The 24,053-nt window shown below is 30.4% G+C and overlaps 1 protein-coding gene across 2 annotated transcripts in view; it reads left to right on the top strand.

Annotated features, from left to right (window-relative positions):
• Window positions 1-24,053, top strand: part of LOC143910249 (very long chain fatty acid elongase AAEL008004-like) — a 59,917-nt gene that overhangs the window by 32,915 nt on the left and 2,949 nt on the right. For both annotated transcript variants that reach the window (XM_077428642.1, XM_077428650.1), the window contains 6 exons: window positions 11,473-11,631; window positions 11,712-11,819; window positions 13,713-13,793; window positions 13,871-13,927; window positions 14,002-14,107; window positions 17,826-17,962. In XM_077428642.1, coding sequence (XP_077284768.1) covers window positions 11,488-11,631; window positions 11,712-11,819; window positions 13,713-13,793; window positions 13,871-13,927; window positions 14,002-14,107; window positions 17,826-17,962 — 633 coding nt within the window. In that variant the 5' untranslated portion in view covers window positions 11,473-11,487. The remainder of the gene's footprint in view (window positions 1-11,472; window positions 11,632-11,711; window positions 11,820-13,712; window positions 13,794-13,870; window positions 13,928-14,001; window positions 14,108-17,825; window positions 17,963-24,053) is intronic.

A 24,053-nucleotide genomic window follows, 5' to 3' on the forward strand; every position in this document is an offset into this window, starting at 1 on the left:
ATTGCATATAAAGATTTTCATTCAGCTGACTTTATTGTATTGTAATTTGTAAACAAAGCCTAATCTATTAGCAAACTGGTCGTCGCTGAGATCCAGCTATGACAAGTAAATTGCAGAAAAATTTCTTCATCGGTGGACTACTTTGTATGTACATATGTAGGTAACACTACCGCCATAGATTCTCGACATGAAATAATATACTGGTATTATATATGTATAAGGAATATACACATGACAAATTATATTCCGGTTAATTTGGTTATCGACTAATCTAGGTCACCGAAAATAGTTTTTAAAGAACAAATCAAGCCAGCGAAATGAGTTTCGCACATTTGAAACAGCTGCCTAATTGGTCCAAAGATTTCGATATGATGCGACCTCTTTAATCTGAATATGTTGTTTATTTAATAATAAAGCTTTGTGGCTATTTGCAGGTACTATATCTGCAAATTATTGGCTATTTGCAGGTACTGTATCTGCGAATTAATGGCTATTTGCAGGTACTATATCTGCGACAGGCGCAAAGCCTTCTGCGCATGCGCGTAAACTGTCACTGTCAGCGTGTTTACTGTTAAAATTTTTTTTTTAAACCTCTTAGAATTTAGTTCGAATTCGTTAAGTTACGTAGAGTGAAAAATATAATCCAAATTAGTTAATATTATTAATTGTTAGAAAATTATTATCATATACAACGTATACTACCTACATACAAGAACAAGCCTGCAAGTACCTGCAAATACCCAATAATTCACATATATAGTACCTGCAAATAGCCAATAATTCGCAGATATAGTACCTGCAAATAGCCAATCATTCGCAGATATAGTACCTGCAAATAGCCAATCATTCGCAGATATAGTACCTGCAAATAGCCACAACCAATAATAAAACCTTTAAAATTTTACTTCATTTTGATAAAAAGTACCTACATACATCTATATTTTGGGGTCTTCCTGTCAAGCCTTCCTGGTATATATCTATGTAAAAAAATAAAAAATCACTATAAAAAGGAATGGATAAATGTGAATATTTTCAAATGCAATTTTAATTGATCTAAAAATTTGACATTTATTACTCGCAATTAATAACCAATTGAATGGAAATATGGTGTCGGAACTTCCGCATCTTTCAATTTAGGGATATACATATATTTAGTACCTAATGAATGACTGCACACCTATTAAAAATGACACTTATCGCATAGCTGGTCAGGCGTTACTGATCAGATAATTACAAAGACGACCTTCGATGACCAAAGTGCGTACATATAAGTACGTATGTATGATGGATATCGAGGGATTAACTAATTATTGTAATTCTGGTCACCCAGTTGTAGTTATGTACTTTTATTTAATGGTTGTGATTTTCATTCAATAGTCACGGTCGTATTAGCGCAGACATTTCCTGTACACCGTGCTCTTAGTGGTTTGGTTCGTCACCGTGGAACTTTTCAATGTCACTAGTGCCTTTGCCCCCAAATGTACGAATTTTCTTTTTTTTCTTTTTTATGAGAAACCTTAAGATAAGCTTTAAGTTGTCTGGACTCATAAAATATAAATAAAGGTCGGAAATGAGGTGGTAAAAGTGATACAAGATAGAGGTCTGTGAATAAAGTATTATATTATATACATACGTCAGATTCTACCCCAACCAAACATTTTTTTTATTATTTCCATTGGTCATTTTAAGTATATTTTTAAGTGATTTTTTGCTATTGAAAAATATTTTAATAATACATACATATTTGAAATTATTATAAAGATTCAGTAAAATGACTTTATCTATGTATATATGTTTGAGGAATATAATAAGTACAAAAATACAAATGTCCAACCGACGATTTTATCGGTGTTTTTGAAGAATGTAAGAAGTATTAAAAACAAAATTGGATAATGAAACATACATAAATAAATAAACGCTCACAAATACTGGCTATGAGAACATTTTCGATTCAAGTTTGAGCGTTAATGTAGGAAAACTCACACAAGACAAAAGTTCTACTTCTGGTTGTCGGTTTTGATTCAATTTTTTTTATTACTTAAGAGGGCTGTACACCTGAAACCTTAATTTTGTTACCGTTCCTTTCTTCGATATATATATTGAGTGTATGTATATATTGAGTGAATGCGACAATATATATCAATATATATATATATATATATATATATATATATATATATATATTGAGTGAATGCGACAGTTGCGCTTCAACCAGATAAAACGTATTTTAAATTGACAAAATCGAGGTTTCGTATTCTCCTATTTTCTCCTCCAGAACTGGACCAATTTTTAAAAAAATTCATCATCGGTATGAGAAAGATACTTTCTGTGCATCTATCGGCGTATTTTTTTTTAAATCGACCGTTAAATAAGCACGCTGGACTCGTTTCATAGGTGTAAAAAAGAGGCGATTTTATAGATGTTTGGCGGCTCCTAGCTGCTATAAAAAACAATTAATCAAAGAAATAAAACGATAGATGCACCCCAATTGTGGATATTCATAGCATATTAAAAAATAATTTCTCTAGTGCCATAATTGAGGAAGGGAGAAGTATAGTACGTTTGTATGGACAAGGCGCTGCTGTCCAGCCCTCTTAATATCACTATATATATTATAAATATAAAATATCAAGAGGATAGAAATAATTTAAAAGGTCAAAATAAAATAATGAAATATGTATTGTTTTTAAGAAATTACTACTTTCGATTTAAAAGTGCTATCCCACTTCCAGTTTATCAAACTTGTTGATTTTTTTTTATTGCGGTTGATGGATCTTCTCAAAATTTTATATATTACTTGGTACTAAACTAAAAATTTCAGTCCGAGCTGTTTCGGAGATTTCATCATGAATAGCTAAGAGAAATAAATTTAAGAATTTTATGTAATTTTAATTTTATATACACGAGTATCTATTTATTTCACAGATTGAGAATCGTCGAGAAAAATTCACAAAATTAACATATTAGAAATACTTTATTTAAATAAAATGCTTTTTTTATATATATTGAATTATATTCCGATTTAATATGAGTTTTAGAGTCTCCTGATACATTTAAAAATCTTTTAATCTATAATATTGAGAACTAATTTTTAATTTTTATATAATTTCCAATAATCGTAATATATTTTTTCAATCATTAAATTTGAATTTGGCCTGGTTTTTGGAACTCTTAAAATATAATGGATCTGAAATATGAGTTATGCACATACAGACATATGTATAATAGAACCATTGAAATCTTAGAGAGAACAGTAAAATATAGAAATTGAGATGTAATTTTTGACAATACGAAGTCATATACGAAGTACATACTTGATCCATAACAATAATATTTACTGATATTTTAAAGCAAAATCAAAACGGTTTGAAGATTTCTTTATACTTTTAATGTTCCTAAAAGATTATGTGGTGTTGAGAGCCGCAAAGAACCGCATGCGGCTCTGAACCCGTCTATTCCCGACGACTGATATAAGCCGTGCATATCTGTGACACTTTTGAAGACATTTAATTTCAACATTTATCGTTTTTCAAGCTATTTATACATATGAATTTCGCTTTCAAATTGATTTAGTTTAAATCAATTTTATCTTTGTCTTTCTTGCTATTCTTAAAATGTAGTAAAATGGGTTTCAAACATTGCTTTTTCACTTTTCGTAATGAAAATTCATGAAAAATAAAAAATTTTATAGTGTTCCATGATTAAGTTGATAAATGTTCCATATTCAGAATTAACAAAAAGTAGGAGTTAGCATGTGTTCGTACGTACATATGTATGTATAACAATTAAATTCAACCTTAAGACATTTTCCACTCCGTTACATTAATAATAAAAATATATACTAATCACCATAAAATCACGGTCGAATCGCTTAGTGAAAGAACACGCAAATCATGAACCTGCGGCAATCTGTTATATACGGGTTCGCGAACTTTCAATGACTAATCAAATGTCAAACCACATCAAAAGGATAGTGTGACAGTGGCGAAACTGTCACGCATATGTCGATCTGTGAGTTCGATCGACCTTGTAGTTTGTTTTGCTACGCGTACAATTTTTTTGTACTATTTTTGGATAACATGTGTTTGTAAAATATGTAGATTAAATCGAAGCAGAGAAGTCGAAAAAAATTACGATAATCTATGCCAATCACCTTGGCGAATTTCTACGCAAATTTCACAACTGCTACGACCGGAAATTATGCAACGCATATACCTTTTTATTTTAATATAAATGAAATATTCAAATTAGTGTCCTTTAAAGTTCAACTATACTATGTATATCTAGATACCAGTTCATTGACATTTCACTACTACCAAATTAGTGTGTTGAATGTAATCGGGAAAAGAACTGAAGACTGTTTCCAAATGGGAAAAAAGCAATAAATTACAAAGACATGTCAATAAGCGAATGTAGTTGTACAAATCACGGATATGTATTTTTTTATGAAAACATAACAGTATTTTTTATAATTTAAATATCATCAAATATAAGCCCAAAGCTATGTACATATACGAGTATCCGCACATATGATTGTATGCTATAGTATTGTATTGATATGATTCATTATAATTTGTTAGATAGCATTTCACCACAGTAGCTTCTTTCAGTAAAAAATATATTTATTTATTTTAATACATGGGGAAGGCGGCAAAGACGATAAACCCAGGGGGTTTGACTTATAAAAATGAGAAAATAAACAGAAAAATATTCATAACAATAATAAGAAAAAAAAAAACGAAATAAGAAAATACCAAAAGAAGAAAAATAAAACTAGAATATCTGGAACGGTAACACAATAACTAAAAGAAAACAAAAATATTGAAAAGATATTGGAAAAGAAGAATTACAAAAATCTTTTAAACTTAAGAAAGACATCTGGTTTGTTTTTAAAATATATAAGAAAAAACTCATTATAATATTATTTTCTTACACAATGAAAACATCAATATCAAGTCTTGAAGAATTACCCTTTTGGTTCCTACTAATATTTACATATTTGTTTTATTAATATTTTAGTTTCAAAACTTATTCTCAGTAATTACATACAAATTTAATAAATGAGCATGTTTTTGAATTTTTTTTATTGTTTTATACATTAAATCAGGGTTTCCCTAACTATATTCCGCGAAACACTGGTGTTCCGCGGAGCCTAAATAGACATTTCAAAAAATTTGGAGTAAATAAAAAAAAATTTAACATACATATGTGTAACATATAACTTTAAAAAAAATTGAACATATTCTACTTCGTAACGAATTGGACGTTATCGTATTGCACTTTAATGATGAAGCTCATACAATTGGAGAGGCACTCATTAAGCCATGTGCGAAAGACATGGTGTCATGTGTTCTCTATTAGCAGGCCACTAAAAAAATAGATCCAATACAATTATCAAATAATACTATTTCACGACGCATAGAGAAAGCATAGAGAAAGAGTTAATTTATCGACTTGGACTTTGCAGTGAATATGCATTGCAAATGGATGAATCTACAGATGTCGCAGAACTAGCTGTGCTATTAGTATTTGTTCGTTACACATACATATGATAACAGTATTGAAGAAGATTTACTCACGTGTGCATAAAAACTACAGGAGAAGATATATTCAACTGTATTAATGATTACATTACAAAACAAGAGATAGGTTGGGAAAAGTGTATTGATATTTGTACAGATGGTGCTCGAGCAATGGTGGGAAAAATGAATCAGGTATCACGTATCCTGAAAGTAGCTACAAGAGCTACCAGCAGTCATTGTGTTTTGCATAGGCATGTACTGGTGGCTAAAAAAATCTCCACAAATTCAAAAAATGTTATGGATGAAGCCGTAAAAATGATAAACTATGTAAAATCTAGACCACTTCAATATACGTGGGATACACCGTTATCGTTCACTGTCAAGCAAGGATAAATACAAGGATAAAACTTTACCGAAAAAACTCCGTGCTGCCATGAATCTGTGCAAGGCACGCCACATTTTTTTCGCACGTTTAAAAATATCTAAAAAAAAACCATGTGCCACCTTCATCGCTGTATGTTTTCGACCTAATGGATCGGGGAAGCTGTGCTGAGCAGCTTGTCCTTTATAAGGAGGTACACACGGTAGATCAGATTATTCTGGAGTGAGCGGTGGTTCCGTGTGGACCTCTGAAATCGTTGAATAAATGCTGCGAAGCGACTTTTGCCTTTCATTTGGATCCCGAACCTGAAGCCTTTCATTTGGATCCGGAATACTATGTAAATAAAATATGAAAAACCCGATTTAAACAAATGCAAACATATATAATATTTAAAAAAAAAAAAACAAATGCAATCAAATTTCAAAAGACAGAAATGTACTTGATCAAATTTTATTATATTTATACGCATATTCTTAGGTTAGATTTGTTTTCAGTTCAATAAAATATAAATTGTCGATGTATGTATTATTATTACTTTCAAGATGATAATATTCTTTGAAAGAACATCTCGATAATCTCTTATCCATTAATATGCTAGCGTTTTTGCTTCCACTCGACTTTTTCGTAACAAGTGAGAGTAAAAGCAACAAAAGAAGTACAGCGTATATAATAAATTACAGTCTATTAAAATGTCGATATTTTTTTCCAAATGTCTATATATAGAGCTCTTTGCGTTCAAATAAGCCAACCTGCAGATTATCGATAATTGAAGGCGAAGCAGAAATGCAGTTATAATAGACCACTTTTATATTTTACAATTTTATGAATAATATCTTTAGATCTAACCCTTCACATGTCAAATAAAACCAATTGTATACCACAAAGTCATTCTTTTGGTGACCCGACAAAGGCGCGCATAATAATGTCGCGCCAACGAGGCTGTGCCAACAAATCAGCGCCAAAAAAACCACGCATAACAATGCCGCGCAAAATAGCCCCGTCAATGCCGCGCCGACAATGCCGCGCAAAAGAAAACTATAAATAATAGTTTCATTTAATAAAATAGAAGCTTGCTTCGGTTTCCTGTTAACGCGGGTCAAATTTATCTTTTTCGAATGATTTAATATTTTCATTAAAAACTATTTTTTTTAACTAACCTAACCTTATTTCGACAACTGGATTTGGAATTCCAGGAAACACGCAAACCATGGTAGAGCTTAATATCGCGACCGTTGCGACTAATCAACTTATTACTAGAGGTAGGACCGAAAGCGCGCCGTCTATTGTTCCATTATTGTAAATGCTTTGTAAAAAAGGTTCGGGAAACCTTTAACAATGCATTTACAACATGTGAACAATGAACAGCGCGCTCTGGGTCCACTCTTTACTTATTACGAAGGACGTTTCGTTGTTATAATAATTCCACAGCTTATTTTTCCTTATGAGGCAGATTCATTTTGACATTCATTTTGTCGAATGAAAAAAAAATAATTAAAACAACCAAGAAAAAATTATTTTCATTTGAAAATATTAAATCAAAAATTTGAACAATATAGTACTTTGTAGTTATTTTTATGAGATAGGAGGATAAGAGAAAAAAGGTCTATTTAAAAAAAAATTGAGAAGTACATACTCGTACCGAAGATACGTTATTTTTAACTTATTGCAACTTCATATTTTAAGGACTCAAAATATTGAACAAATCGAACTTTCTAGGCTAAAACAACAACCGTCATTATGGTTTTTGACTCTTTTTGGCACTTACTTTATATTTCGTTTAAAAAACATACACAAAACATTTTGTGAATAGTATGAAGTCCTCAATTAGGCTCTTGGAAAACTTTTTCGCTAACGTTGCGTTAGCGTGACTCATGTCTAATTATAAACATGTTTTAATTTTTATTGGATATAAAATATAATATATAGGATTTTTTGTCCTGCGTGGCTATATTGGCGCGGCTTTGTCGGGGTGCTCATTTATTAACTATACATAATATCATAGCCCATCCCTTTCCTCAGCATAATCTTAGACTTACCTAACAATGATACATACATACATGCACATGTTAATGTAATTGATATTTGAATAGCAATTTTACACCCACCATACAACATTTTCGTTACATAGTTGTAAAACGCAACGTTTGATTTGGATATATTATACGAGTATGCGCAATTTACGATATTATACATATGCGTTCGTAATTGCATTATTACTTATTGTGGATTGCGTGTGTCGATTGGGCAACAATTGCAACGAATGCGTGTCAATGTTAGGCGTTTTATTAACAATTTAATTCAGTGTCATTATTCGTGTTGCGACACTTCATCATTATTATAGCGGGTCGATTTCGGGCGACATTACTTTTGATTACACCCCTCTATAGAGTTATATTATATTTAAATCTGCACATTTAATGTCGGCCGTTTGACGATTGAACGGTGTGTAATTGTCTAATTGTCACGATTGTTGGCACATTGTTGTATTGTATATGTACTATTGAGTATAGTAAGATCAATCGTTATGACGAGGTCATTATTTTGTCAACTCTGGAAAGTCGTAGGTCATGTTGTTGAGTAAAATCATCAGAATTATACTTGGGCGATTGCAATAATCTAAGGAGTATTCTTTCAAACATAACAGTACAAAGAATACAATAAAGACATCTATGGACAATCAACAAATTTTTTGTACACAGAAAGATTGCAAGAAATACACTATGTAGATAGCATTTATAAGATTCAAAAAAATTCGAGATGCCAATAACTCGAATTTGCAAGAAACTGAAGGGGAGGATAATGATTTATTAGATCCGCTACAGCAATTAAGTTAGAAAAATCGGAAAACTCTAACCGGAAACGGTCAATATGTGTTTTTTTAATAGCCACAAGATCTCGCCAGTAGCATATTTGGTCGGGACTTGAACCCACAACCTATCTACTGGTATGCTCTAAGCTGCGGCTAATATTAATCTATTGATGCTAAAGAATGAAACGAAATGATCAAAATCATATAATTCAGTACGATTAATGGTAAGACGCAGATTCTGCGTCCTCCGCTTATTTGTAAATGTGTTATGAGAGGCGGATTCTGCATCTCCCGGAGCGAAATGTTGCGATTTGTTTTGAAACTAATTTCAACGATTTTTTTTTAACTAGGCTTTTTCTTCAAAGTATTTTTTCATTGATAAAATATTGAATAAAAAAACCCAAGTAATTTCATACAATAAAAAGTTATTACTATAATTAAAAATTAATATACATAATAAACACCTTCTAAACTGATTATTATTAATATTATTAGAATCGAAACGAGGGGTGTGTGTCTTATAAATCAAGCATCGAACTTGAAGATTGACATTGCTATACCAAAAACATAATAGCAGAAGGTCTATCATTGACCCCTACGCAACGAAATTTCGCAAGTAATTTATCTGTCGAGTTCATGGTCAAACCATTTTCTATTTTCGGGTTTGGATATTGTTCATTTCTTTGAAAATTTCGCATAAATATCCCAATTAGAATGTCGAGCGTAGGCATAGACACTTTATATATTTGTTATAACACTAGCCATTTCCTGGCTGATGATCTTGAGATCGTGTAAAATGTGAAATTCGTGGCAATGACTCGTAATTTGAAAAAAAAAATGATTAAAGGCACTTTAATTGTCGGTCAAGATCAAGCGACTAAGGAAATTGTATGTACCTAGAGGTTGTGATCGAGAATTCTCTAGAAAATTTGATTCTCGTTTCTCGAGAATATTTTATTGTAAAATTTCGAAATTCTCATTTCTCGAGAATATTTTATTATGAAAATTCGAGATTCTCGTATCTCGAGAAATCGTTTATTAGAATCTCGAGAATATTCTTAATTTATCACTACATGTTTTTGCTCAATAAACTGACTGATTTGTATACTTGTTAACTCGTAAGTAATTTTGTGAAGTATTGTAATGTGTAAAGATGGTCAGTATTTTTATTATTTGTCCGGTAAGTTATTATTCGGTCATCATATAAGTACATATACACATGTTACAACGAAATCGCACCATTTTTAAGTTACATATACATATGTATGTGCATGTAGGTACTAGTCACCAGTGCGAAAGTATTCGGTATGATATCACTAAAACGCTAGTGAAAATATATTTTCACTGACAATATGACCCCACTTAACACACATAAAACAAAGATTTTTGATTTATTATTTATTTATACGAGCATTTGTTCCTTAGATATTAATCAATTTATAGTCAGTATTTTAATATGCATAGATGGTCGGTATTTTTATTATTTGTCCGATCACAAAAACACGGGCAAAGCCGGGTAGCAACACTGGGAATTTTATAAAATTCTTTTGTACATTATTTTTACTATTTTAAATTACTTTTGTATATTTTTATTTTCTTTTCATGCCTTCTTTTATAATATATTTTTATATAATTTTACTTTTTTTTTATTTTGAATGTTCTATTATATCTCTCTATATCTTTCTTTCGTCATGTCTTTAATAAAATTGTAAACCCCTGATATAATATACATATTTATGTAGTGTTTGTGTCCTTTTGATTTTTGTATGTTGTCAAGTTTATATGCTAAAAAAATCAATTCACTATATTAAAAAAAAAATTATACTTTCTCAAGAATTCTCGAGAATCTCGAGAAACAAAAAAAGAAAATCTCGAATTCTCGAGATTCAAATATTTCGAGAAAATAAGATTCTCAAATCTCGAGATTCAAATATTCCGAGAAAAGGAGACTCTCGAATCTCGAGAATCAAAAAAAGTCGAGAAATCACAACCTCTATATGTACCTACATATATATAAATTTTTCATTTATCGTATCATACTTGATGATTCATAATTATGTATGTATGTATGTAGATATGATTTTCATAATACGTATTTTGACTGCAAAATACAATAACGTCAATCATCTGGTAGCTATTGAAAACTATTTCGCATTACATATATAAGGGCCAAAAAAAATTATAACATGATTAATTATAATAGTAATTATACTATACATTAATATTACGTACAAATCAAATAAGCTGCTTTCAATTCTGTTTTTTTTTCTATATACGTACATACATAGATATGTACGTGTGTATGTATATATATATATATATATATATATATATATATATATTTTTTTTTTTTTTTTTAATTGAATTTTATAGTTATTACAAAAGTGCAATTATTAAAAAATAATAGCATGTTAAGCAAAATCGATCGTTTTCAACATGCATTTTGAACAATGCACTATTGTGCTACATACATTTCACAATTGAAAATTGGATTTAAATGTCGCAATCTATGTACGTATGATGCAACGTTGCACTTTTTGTCATTTTTCATGTTCGTGAACGAAACCTTTAATAAGTGAAGATTGGTCGAAAAGTAAACACGTTCGCTTCCGGAACGTTCTCACGGGACTCGGGTTTCGAAAGTTCATCAGTTCAACTATAGGAGTAAACGCGATCTTCTATTCCGTGGGAAAAGATTAAAACGTGCAAAAACGATTGATTCAAACTATATACTGATTTTTTTTAAATGATTGTTGCAGAAATAACACATCAAGATGATTGAAATGATGTCTTCGCTGGTGGCCGGCTACCACGACCTTCTGGACAACAAAAGTGACCCAAGAGTGGCATCATGGTCAATGATGAATTCGCCATTCCCTACAATGATAATTTGCTTATCGTATGCATACTTTGCAAAGGTATGGCAGTGCATTAAATAATTTTTTTGATTTTTATATATGTACATATGTAACTAAAATATTACATTTTATTTCATCAGATATTAGGACCGAAAGTTATGGAAGATAGAAAACCATTCCAATTAAAAAACGTTTTAATAGTGTACAACTTTTTACAAGTGCTCTTCAGTTCTTGGCTATTTTATGAGGTTTGTATAACATATATATATATATTTTTAAGTATAATTTATATATAAGAGACGTATGAAATTAGGATGGAGTGCAATTGGGCGAATGAATTCCGTTTTCAAATCTAAAATGTGCCTAAAGAAAAGATCTTCCATCACTACGTCTTGCTAATGATGACGTATGGATGCGAAACTTATGCTAAGAACTCACTCAAAAATGCGGCACTGGATGCGTAGGTGGACTACAGCTGTGAGAGGTGTATCTTAATTTCATTATTAATTTGTGCGATCTTGTTATTTTGACAAGTTTCTTCGACATTTCTTCAAATATGGGGATCACTGTTAATTTCGGGTTATTCGTACGAGTGACTCGTACGTTACTCGCAGCGTGGCAACAGGTGATCCAACCGTCTTTAAACGATTTGGACGTCCAAGCTACTCGGATCGTCTCAACCCGTATAAATCTGTCAGTACAAGATTAAATATCAACGAAAACAGTCCAAGGCGCGACGGTACATGTTTGGCCTACCAACGTTTATTTTGCATATGCAAAACTACGCAAAATCACGTACTGCGTATCTCCATTAATGTGTCTTTACCTCAGTCATTGACCGCCAGAATTCTGTATGGTCGAGTGCACTCAAATAAGTATGGAACGCTGTATACCTGGCATAACCAGATACATAGATCAGTGGTTAGCGTGGAATGCTTTCAATTGTGTGGTAACGGGTTCAATCCATGACCCGATGCTACTGGCCAGACCTTGGATATGTGACTCCAGGTCAATCGTTTCCTATCCTTTTGCCAATTTATCTGACTTTCATTGAAACTTTTCCAACAAATTGGCACCCTTTATCATTTTTTCGCAAAATTTCGAGTTTTTCAACATGTCGAATTTCGCTGATTTGAAAAATTTGTCCATAGATGTCTCTGTGGATCGATGTTCAATGTTTAATCGATGTTTTGTATTTGCCTTGTATAGTACTTACAATACTTCTGTACAGCGTTCGACCGTAGATATCGTGTTTAATGTAAATATGTATATGGGTGTATATGTACCTGTACTACATATGTGTGTATGTAGATATGTATATTTTATATATATATATATATATATATATATATATATATATATATATATATATATATATATATATATATATACATATATATATATATATATATATATATATATATATATATATATATATATATATATATATATATATATACATATATATATATATATATATATATATATATATATATATATATATATATATATATATATATATATATATATATATATATATATATTTATTTATATATATATATATATATATATATATATATATATATATATATAAATATATATTTATTTATATATATATCTATATATATATATATATATATATATATTTTAAGTATTTTATTTTTTATTTTTCTGTTTTTCATAATCAAATGTAGGCCATTGTGGCGCATTAGGTTCTTCCTGTACAGCCACAATGGTCCAAAACTACTATAAATAAATAAATACATATATATATATATATATATATATATATATATATATATATATATATATATATATATATATATATATATATATATATATATATATATATATATATATATATATATATATATATATTTATATATATGTATATATATATATATATATATATATATATATATATATATATATATATATATATATATATATAATTAATATTTTTTAATCTGTATACCACATATGTAATTACGAGTGTGCATGATTGATTTAAATATTTAAAAAAAGAGTTGCTCAAAACAGAAGAATGGAAGAGTGTTGATCTAACAGTGGATGGAAAAAGGCTGTATATGCTGATGATGATGAATTTACATATATTTTAATTGTTAAAATTTTATTTTTAGTGTTGCATGTCCGGTTGGTTCACTCACTACAGCTTCAGATGTCAACCGGTTGATTATTCCGAAAGTCCAATGGCGATGAGGGTAAATATTTAATATGAATTTTGCATATAGATTGTGTTGAAATATTACAAAATACGTAATACGAATAAATCTTACAGATGGCCAGAGGATGCTGGTGGTATTACATATCAAAATTCACCGAATTTTTCGATACGGTAATATTATACTGAAATTAATCGTGTGTATCTGATCTTGCTTACATTTTCATTTATTTATTTATTTATTCTAGATATTCTTCATATTGAGAAAGAAAAACGATCAGGTGTCTACACTCCATGTCATTCACCATGGCGTTATGCCAATGTCAGTCTGGTTCGGTGTAAAATTCACACCAGGTCAGTTCAAATTGAATTTTATTATCCGCAAACTACAAGGAAAAACTCCAAAGTTCAATTGATGACAACTATGATTTACTTTGCATGAGCATTCTTGACGATATGTGGGTTCGACAACAACTCCGTTAACCAATTACGTATGATTGATCACTATCGAGTTGTCCACTATATCAAAACATGCGAAAAAAAATGATTTTGATTATATGCAAAAAAGCCGTTACTGAGATGTTAAATACTTTGCCATATAGACAAATATTGCGTTCGATTTTGACCTAAAAATGAGGAAAACTTTAATATTGAAATGGCACATCAACATCAATTGGCACATGTGAGTGTGTTTATTCGAGTACATACAATAATATTAAATATATACCAATTCATTGGTTTGTGCAATGTTATAAAATTTGACATTGAATAAGCAAATATGATACACGAGGATAAAAATTTGAATAAAACCATATATGTATAAATCATGATCAAAATCATATATAAATAGATAAGTGATAATTTATTCACACAGATTAGGCCGGAGCGAAAAATTCAAATATAGAATTTCCTGGACCTAAGACCTAGTTCTAAACTTGCATTGTATCAAGGACATGTTAAATTTTATACAATCATCGATTTTTAAGTGTCCTTTGCCTCCAAATAATCGATTTAAAGTGTCACGTTTAATATCAAAACAGGTCTTTTTGACCTGCTTATATTTAATAAAATTCATAAATTTTTCGATATTTTTTATGTTTAAAATAAAGAGAGATACCTAAAGAAGCTCTCAACAATATTTCCTTTCACAATAATGACGGAAACATTGAAAAATATGATGATTTTCTGATAAGACCACTTTCACTATGCAAAATGGTCGTTTTGATCGCGATGCGCTTTGTATGGCAGTTTCTGGCAAAACGGTGAGTTTAAATTCTCATTAATCAGTCAAAATAATCATTTAATTGACCCAATCAAACTTCAATAGGTGACTATTTATTTTTAAAAAATCGAAACAATTCTAAAGATGACATGCTTTACGTTAAAATAAGTCATTTTGGCCTTTTGCATTTTAATGACTTTTATATTCCAAATTCTCTCAATGACTTTTATTTTCAAAATAATGACGGAAACACGTAAAAAATGATTTTTTGAAAATAACGTGTTCCTTAAACAAACACCCATTGCAAGGGCCACGCACTTTGTATGGGAAATTTATAGCGAAACGGTGACTTTGAATTTTCGTTTATCAGTCAAAACTTATTATTTTCGATCCAAATAAACTTAAATCGGTGAATATTGATCGTTTCTTTAAAAAGCAAACTTTAAAGTATTGTATAAAAACCAAAAAAATCACTTTTTCGAAATTCTTGTCGAGATAAATCGATTGGTTGGAGCACAATACGGGATATTCCTTAAAATCGATGAAATTTTTTAATTAAAGTTTCCTTGATTCGACCCAAGTTTTTCAATTGGTCCATCTTGGGAAATCTAAAATTCGAATTTTCCTCACCAGCCTACTGTACATATTACATAGAAGATTTAATTTGAAGTATAATATGTGGTTTGTTTTCAATTTAAATCAAGTACTCATATTGCTATAATAAATTCAGTAGTTACTTTTTATAATTACAATTATAAGTTCAGCAGTCTAAGCAGTTAAACCTTTTGTAATTATTACTAATTTTTTAAAGGCGGAAGTGATTAGCTCAGTCTAAAGTTACACGTGTGTATTTATAAGTAGTAATTAAGTGTGTCCAACAATTTGGAGCGTTCTCATTCAAGCTGCACGTACATATATATTGCAATTTGCCTTAGGATATGTGTATGTACATATGTATATATGTATATAAATATGCCCGTGAAAGTGTGGGCCATGATTGATGTTCTGATGAAACTTTCAGACGGTCTTGATGACGGTAAAATAATCGGTTCATTTAAAGGATGTCAGATGCGGTTTCTAATTTGACTATAAATGCTCTCATTTTTTATGTGCACGTGTACTCGAAATATTTTCCTACCAATTGTGTCCAATGGAGGGGTTTTTTTAATATAATAGTTGTTTAAATATTATTTTGTACAAATAACGATGATGAAATTCATTCCATGATACCTAATTGCAAGTTTATTTTAATGGCGAATGTGTGTGTTCAATCCATTTATTTAAGGTTTACAGATCCAATTACTTTATGCATAATGGTATAATTTCAACATGTGAACAAAGCTTGTACTTTCATATTATATATGTATTCATACCTACACAATACCTAGATTTCATCAGTACAATATACACTAGGATTCTATTACTTCTAATTAAAATATACCGTGTATACATTGCAATTAGATGAAAGTATTTTAATGAGTTTTCAGAATCAAGGTTTTTTTAAGCAATGGTGGAATTTCATCAAGACAATATTTCTATGTAGAAATGTTTACTCGTATAAATCAGAGCAATAATTGCACTAGATGGAATTCTTGATTCAACTGTGTCTTTTTTTTATACAATAGTAATACATGTTTTATACAGTAGTAATGAATGTTTTATAAAATTTTGCATTGTAATATATTTTTTTAATAGGGATTTACTTACATATTTTATATTAAAAGCTTGCTGAATTTCTCAGCTTTGCTTGTGCAGGCTTAAATAGGAAAAAAATTTAAACTACTAAGGTTTTTCAGATCATTTTTAATCTACCATGTGAAAGTATACCCAATTTTATTATTCTTTATTAAAAAATGTAGATTTATTTAACAGACAGAATCATTTACAGCCATTAGCCATCTGCTACCTCTCTGTGTCTCTGTTTTGAGCAACTCTCATCCATATAATCTCACACATTTTTCGAATTTCATCCACCCATCTTCCCTGTTGCCTTCCTTGCACCCTTTTACATTCTCCCGAGCACCATTTGAGCACTTCTTTCGTCCATCTATCGACAGTTTTTCTAACTAAGTACGTGACCCACTCAATCTCTTTACTCTCACCAATATATCAACTTTTATTATACTTTTCATCCACATATTCCTTTCTCTATCTATTTTCGTTAATTATTTATTTATACAGGTATACACCCATTATTTTTTATTTTACACGACATCTATGGTCAAATATAGTACATACATAAGTATTATTCCAAGTTAATTACAAACATCGTTTAACAATCTTAGAGACATCTATGGGCAAATTTGCAGCATTTTGTACATCAGCAAATTCGAGCTGCTTAAATCTCGAATTTTGCGTTGCCTATTTGTTGAAACCGTTTCAATGAAATCGGATAAATTGCCAAACTCTGATAGGAAACGATCGACCTTGGGGTAACATATATAAGGTCTGGCCAGCAGTACATAGCCAATGATTGAACCCATGACCACACAATTAAAAGCATCACACGATAACCACTTCTCTCTTCCACCTACCGTTCGTTCTTCTACATAGCTACGAGACTCACTCATTGCCATTTTAATCTGTCTGTGCTATATCAACCACCATTGTCCTACTTCTAACCCACATATTCCGTATCCTATCTCTTCTCGTTATGTCATAGCATACAACGTTCCATACTTGTTTGAGTGCAATTGACTTTGTAACATTTTGGCGTCATGTCTAACTTTCACATCCACACGTCATCAAAATAATCTAAGTTTATTTGACGCTGCTTTACGAATCAAATAATATTTAAATTGCAGATGAAATCATTACAATGTAATAATAAATGACTTGTTAATCCATTAGGTGGTCACAGCACGTTCTTCGGCCTGCTGAACACTTTCGTCCACATCGTCATGTATTCGTACTACCTCTTCAGCGCCTTGGGACCTCAGTTCCAGAAGTACCTGTGGTGGAAGAAGTACTTGACAGCCCTCCAAATGGTAACGTTGAATTTTCACACCCACTCAAATATACTACAAATACGTTTGTGCCAAATAAATCGACACACTTTGCGGTCAAACTGGATTCTTTAAAATATTCTCCAAGAGACGACATAGCACAGATAAAATAGATCGCACGACAAGTCTGTGTCTAGTTTTTTTTATACACCGTTCCATTACGACGCGATACGTTCATATTGTTGTATAGTATGTATATTGCTGTATCATACTAAACTCATTCAGTTTGTTATTTACATTTTTTTTTCTAACTGTGGTTTTCAACGGGCAAGTTCAGGTCAGTTGCGCAAAAGTATGCGGAAGCTTTTTAGATCGTAAAGTTTACTATGTAAATTTTAGCTTTTAGATTTATAAAAAGTTACGTGAAATTTATGTGAAGACGATATATTAGAATTAATCTGATAAAAATTTCTGTTTTGTTTTTATTTTTCGTAGTAGTAAAAAAATTAAAAACAAAATAAATATTTTTTTATACTACATATCAAAACGTCATTCAAACTACTGATTAAAAATCAGCCAGCGGTTAATTAAAAAGCATCATTGCACACTCAGTTGAATCCATGTTAAAAAAGGGTGGTATAAATTTGAGTACAATAAAATGGAAGATGAATCATCAATCATCGGTTGGATATTGGATAGGTTAATATGTACATACATATGTACATATGTATGATGGTACTCGTATGTACATAGTTGTAGGTTTTCACGGTCACGAAATATATTTGATTTTCTTTTGTAAGATTCTCAAATATTTTCTTGTCAATATAATAAGTTTGCATTTTCATATGTAAGAAACAATCGTGTGCATTTTTTCAAATTGAATGAAAACGTGAGAAATTAATTCCGTTGCGGAATTTAAATAGTTTTTAAATGCACTTCGAAACGATTAATTACCTGTTGTATTATATGTATACATATTATGCAAGGTTAGTATGTTAATAAAATAAGATAAATGGCCAAAATTATATTTTAGATTAAAATAAACAACGTATTTTTATTTATTTTTAAACTTAAATGTCCATAGAATATTGAACAAGGAATTATTTTAAATTCAAGTTATATGATGATAATTAAATTACATTCAAATGTTGCAGTTGAATATAAAAATTTTAATGCGGAAACTGTTGCCAAAAATCATCAAAATTGCATGAGAAAAACTGAAACAACCTGATATTTCTTTTGGATACATATTATGAATGTAAACCGTGTATTATTTGACATTTTTAACGAAATTGTAACTATGAATGTAGATAGCCTTCATATTAAAATTAAATTATTCATCAAACAATAAGGAACTAACTATTTTTATATACTCTTATTTTTGAAATGTGATTGTTATAGCAAATTAATTTTCATTTTGATATTTATTTAATGAAAAAAAAGTTTATTCATAAATTATGGACATACTTACATATACATATATGTAAATTATGTCCGAATATTCCAGCGTTTTTTTGGAAGAAAAATTAGTCTATAATAAATTTAGATTATATATTTAAATATTCATCTTTATCATATATGTACATATGTAATAGCGCTATTCTGTGTGTCCGTGTAAGATAACTGTACTATGCTAGTCATTTCGATTCGATATACATATTTACGTCACAGCTTAAACATAAAATGTACAAATATAATAACAAAAGAAAAAACCTATATATATACTGTTTGCTATCAATGTTTCCTCTGTGGCAAGTCTCTGAGCATTTGGCGCCATTTATTGAAAATGTATTTATATTGTGTGTTTTATATTGTTTATATGTAGGTAGGTAGGCGTTTTCACCATTTTTTTTCATAATAAACAATTAAATATAAGAATTAAATTAAATATAAATAAAAGGTATTTGAAAAAAATTAGACCGACACATTTCTTTTAATATTTTTTTAATTAATAGCTTAATATGCCATAACCCATGCGATGATATTTCATCGGGCACAACACTGGTCTTTATATAGGCTTAAATGAATAAGATCAACACTGTTTATTCAAATACATTATGCTTATAAAATTACTAACATGTATGCAAATTTTGAATTTAATTCCTCTTATCTTATGAATGAATGAACACGAACAAAGTTTTGATTATCTCAGAATAAGTATATCTAATTACAAATATACTAAGTCAAATGTAGTAACAATGTAAAGCCGGACATGGAAAAATCAATATGATTGATTTCGCACTGATGTAGATAAATTACAGTACGCTATCAATTATGCTTTATCTCGCTGAATAAGTACAGATCATAACAAGCCAGTGGTGAATTTAATTATGTGAATTAAAGGAATCATACAAGTTTGTGACGTCAAACACTACTAATTATCATCTATACGTACGTATAAGCATCGAGTTTCCGAGAAACTGCTCGACGCAATGACTCGATTTACATTGTAATGAAAATTTCGATCAACACTGCAGGTTGGGTTGCATAAAGCACGATGACTTGCGTGCTAAGCGACAACACGAGTAACGGTTAACGGTAACTAAAACTTTGCTCGCTGTCGAAACTGGCTGTAATACCTAATTATGAATTATGACACTGATTGCTGATGGCTAGATGATCGAACGGAGCTTCTAATTTTTTTTTAGTACAATAGGTTGATTTTTCGGGTTGACTTACGCCACTGTTGGTGCGTAATTTGCGCAGTTTTTTTTATATAATATTATGATTAGTCAGTCGTGATCAATTTAATTAACTTCAGAAGTGTAATTAAAATGTAATGAATGCTACTGCGAAAAGTATTTGATGGCAGTCTTCTATTGTATTTTACATGTTTATTATTATTGATACGTCTATTTTCACATTCAGCGGTATAAATGCACCGTTAGTATTGTGAATTCAATTGAATACTTTTAACGATCCGTTTACTATATTCTTATGGCCTTTTTATGGTATGAAATTAGGGCTTCCAAACCGGTTTAAACCGAAACCGAAAAGCCGGCTTTTTGACCATTTTTCAAAAAACCGAAAACCGGCTTTTTGGCTCGATCAACCGGCTTTTTAAGGTTTTCTTAAATTTATGTTTTTTTCCTCAAAATTAACAATTATGAATTTTAAATTTCTATGAAAGATCAAAATAAATGTGTATAAACGCTCTTAGGTATAGGCGTATATTTCTTTGAACAAAAAAAAAGCTACACTACTTTCTTTCTTGAGCTGTTTCTTTGAGATTTAGTAATGGACCAGGTCATAAACCAATAAAAAATTATTGAAAGTATGTAGTTTCAATGGCCTACCCAACTTCAGGTATAGAGATCATCCTTATCTATCGCAAATCCTTGTACTTGAAAACATCAAAAAAAAGTAGTCAAATGATTTATGGCAAAATGCATAGGAATTTCCGAAATATAATTGATTTTTCTTCGAAGGAATTGCCCTTTAAATATTGAGGCCACATACCTACTTTTATTATGGATTTAAAATGTTCGTGATCAAATGAATTTGTCGTTTCAAATGAATTTGTTTCCGAAATTTGCAACGGTTGCTTTTGGATTTTTTAAGCTAAAACAGATGCGTAAAAACAACTTTGAAATCTTTTTATCTATAATATATCTAGCTTATTTAAATCATTTGATTATATGTGCGTATTTAGGATCTGCCATTTTACGACTGTGATATACGTACATATAATACAAATTTTATTATTTGAAATATTTGTAATAATAATATAAAGTAATGATCTTATGAAAGTTCATTATGTTTATAACTTAATTTAATTTATGAAAAACTATTTTTTTGCATAGTTTTTTGTCGTGAAGTGGGGGCTTCCAGAATTGGAGACAAAGACGCAGGAGCGTTGTAGTAGCGGTTTATTGGTCTGCTCTCGGCGGCGCTCCAGGTGGGAATGCTTTCCAGACCGAGAGCGCCCCATATTTATACCCGTTGGGCACAATACACATACATACATACACATGTAAACTATTGGTCGATGAGTGGGGTGATGCCATTGGCTGTTAGATACAGCTTATTCATTCGGCGAGGACATTTTGGCGCGAACGAGAGATCAGGTGATTAGCGCTCGTAAGCCATCGGTCCACGAGTGCCACCCACATAATCTCTACGTTACAATATTTTTTAATGCAACAAATTGATTGAACAAATATTTTATTTTTTTTAAATATTTTTCGTATTTAAATATTCAACTGTTTTTTTCAATATCTAGCCATTATGGTATTTTTTCCAAACTCATCCAGGAAAACAATATTTTTCTAATGGTATTTCTTGTCCATTGTTTCAAATAATCTGTGAATGTTTCATAAAACTTTGCTACTTCTTTATTAAATCCTTCAATTTGTCCCTTTGAAATTGCTTAAAAAGTATGCATAATAGAAAAATTTGAAAACTGGGACTTTTGGGCGTCCCGAAAGGTTCGTTCGAGACACTGGAACACGAGGCTTAAAACCGGTGACAATCCCGATTAATCGGGACGCTTGGGAACTCTAATTATGAATAAAAAAGGCTGTTTATTCAAAAAGTATATATTTCTATATTATTCATTTGTTTATGAATAAATACATAAACGCAATTTTTTTTTTTGAAGAAATACGCATTTGTTGCTCGGAGACTTCAATACATCTATAAGTATGAAACCCAATCACTTGTTTAATGTCTTAAATGGTTTTATGATAATTAGATGACATAGAAAGATATACATATACAGTGTAATAGATGTGAGAAAGAAGAAGGTATATATATGTACATATAGGCATCCTACAAAAGAAAAAATATATTTCAGAAAGTCATCAAATAAAATCCACTTATATACGTATGTACATACATATATATATGCACCCAGTGGCGGACTGGCCATACAAGCGAACATGCCCGATGGCATGTGGGCCCCACTATCTGTTAGAAAATATGGGCCCTCAGTAAAATTAAATAACTTTTTAACTATTTCACGTGTGTAAAAATGTATAGGATATTGCAACTTTAGGACCTAAAGTTTGGGTATTTCAACAAAACAAATTTCTTACGATATACACAAATAACTAATACCTGCTTTAACAGCCCAAGGATCGGTTAACTTTTTTATTAGGCTTGAAATGTAAGTTTCAACATTTGCGTGGGCCCTTTTGCCGGGCCTATTCCAACCTCAAGATTATGTATATACCAATACCTATGTAACAACTAACTACTGAAATAAAAATGGGAATAAACAAATTTTCTTAAAACAATTTTGATAGGATGATTCATCATCAACCAGCGATTTAAATTTACTTCATACTTTCAAAATAACATTTGATTATACTTCGATGATATAGTAAGATTTAAATACACAATTTTAAACAGTTTCCGAATATAAAATCTATTCCTAATCTAGACACATCCATGTAAATAAAAATATAGGATAGGGGCCCCCTCCCCAAAATCCTGATTTTCGATTAACATTAATTGAAAATATTATGCATTTTTTTCAGGGACGTAATTTGGGGGGGCCATAGGGGGGCACTCGCCTAAATTAAGGAATAGTGTGAATTTAGAAAATATTATGAATTTAATGATTAATGAGATACTATGGATCTATGAATGCTACGTGTATTTCTTATGTATGTTACTTTTGGGTAACTAATAAAATAATCGCTGCTATGTGCTTTGAAAAAAAACAAAACAAAACTTTATCTAATGTTATTACGTACATATGTACATAGATAAAGTGACAAGACAGTCGGTAGAAATTAAGTTAATTGATAGTTTTTTGGAGAATCAGTTTGATGGTCGATTAATGTTGACTATGTAAAGATTTGTGGAAAAAAATTTTCGCCTGCGGCGCTTTTTTTTCTTTTTACATAATATTTTTTTATAATTACTTTTTCAAAAATAAGCTTATTTTTTTCATATTTTATAACTCAATAAGGTAAAGAATATTTTCCATTTTTATTCCGATATAAAAAAGATTTTTTGAAAAAAAATTCTATTTGACTAATCTTTGCCTGCCCTGCCCCCCAAAGAAAAAGCTGAAATGACGTCCCTGATTGTTTTCTACCGAAAGTAAAAGCCGCTTTTATGCCGCATTCTTTTATGATGCATTATATTTACCTAGGACAAGGGTTAAAACGAAATATACAATATA

This window comes from Arctopsyche grandis, chromosome 1 (assembly GCF_051622035.1).
Source record: "Arctopsyche grandis isolate Sample6627 chromosome 1, ASM5162203v2, whole genome shotgun sequence".
NCBI lineage: Eukaryota > Metazoa > Arthropoda > Insecta > Trichoptera > Hydropsychidae > Arctopsyche > Arctopsyche grandis.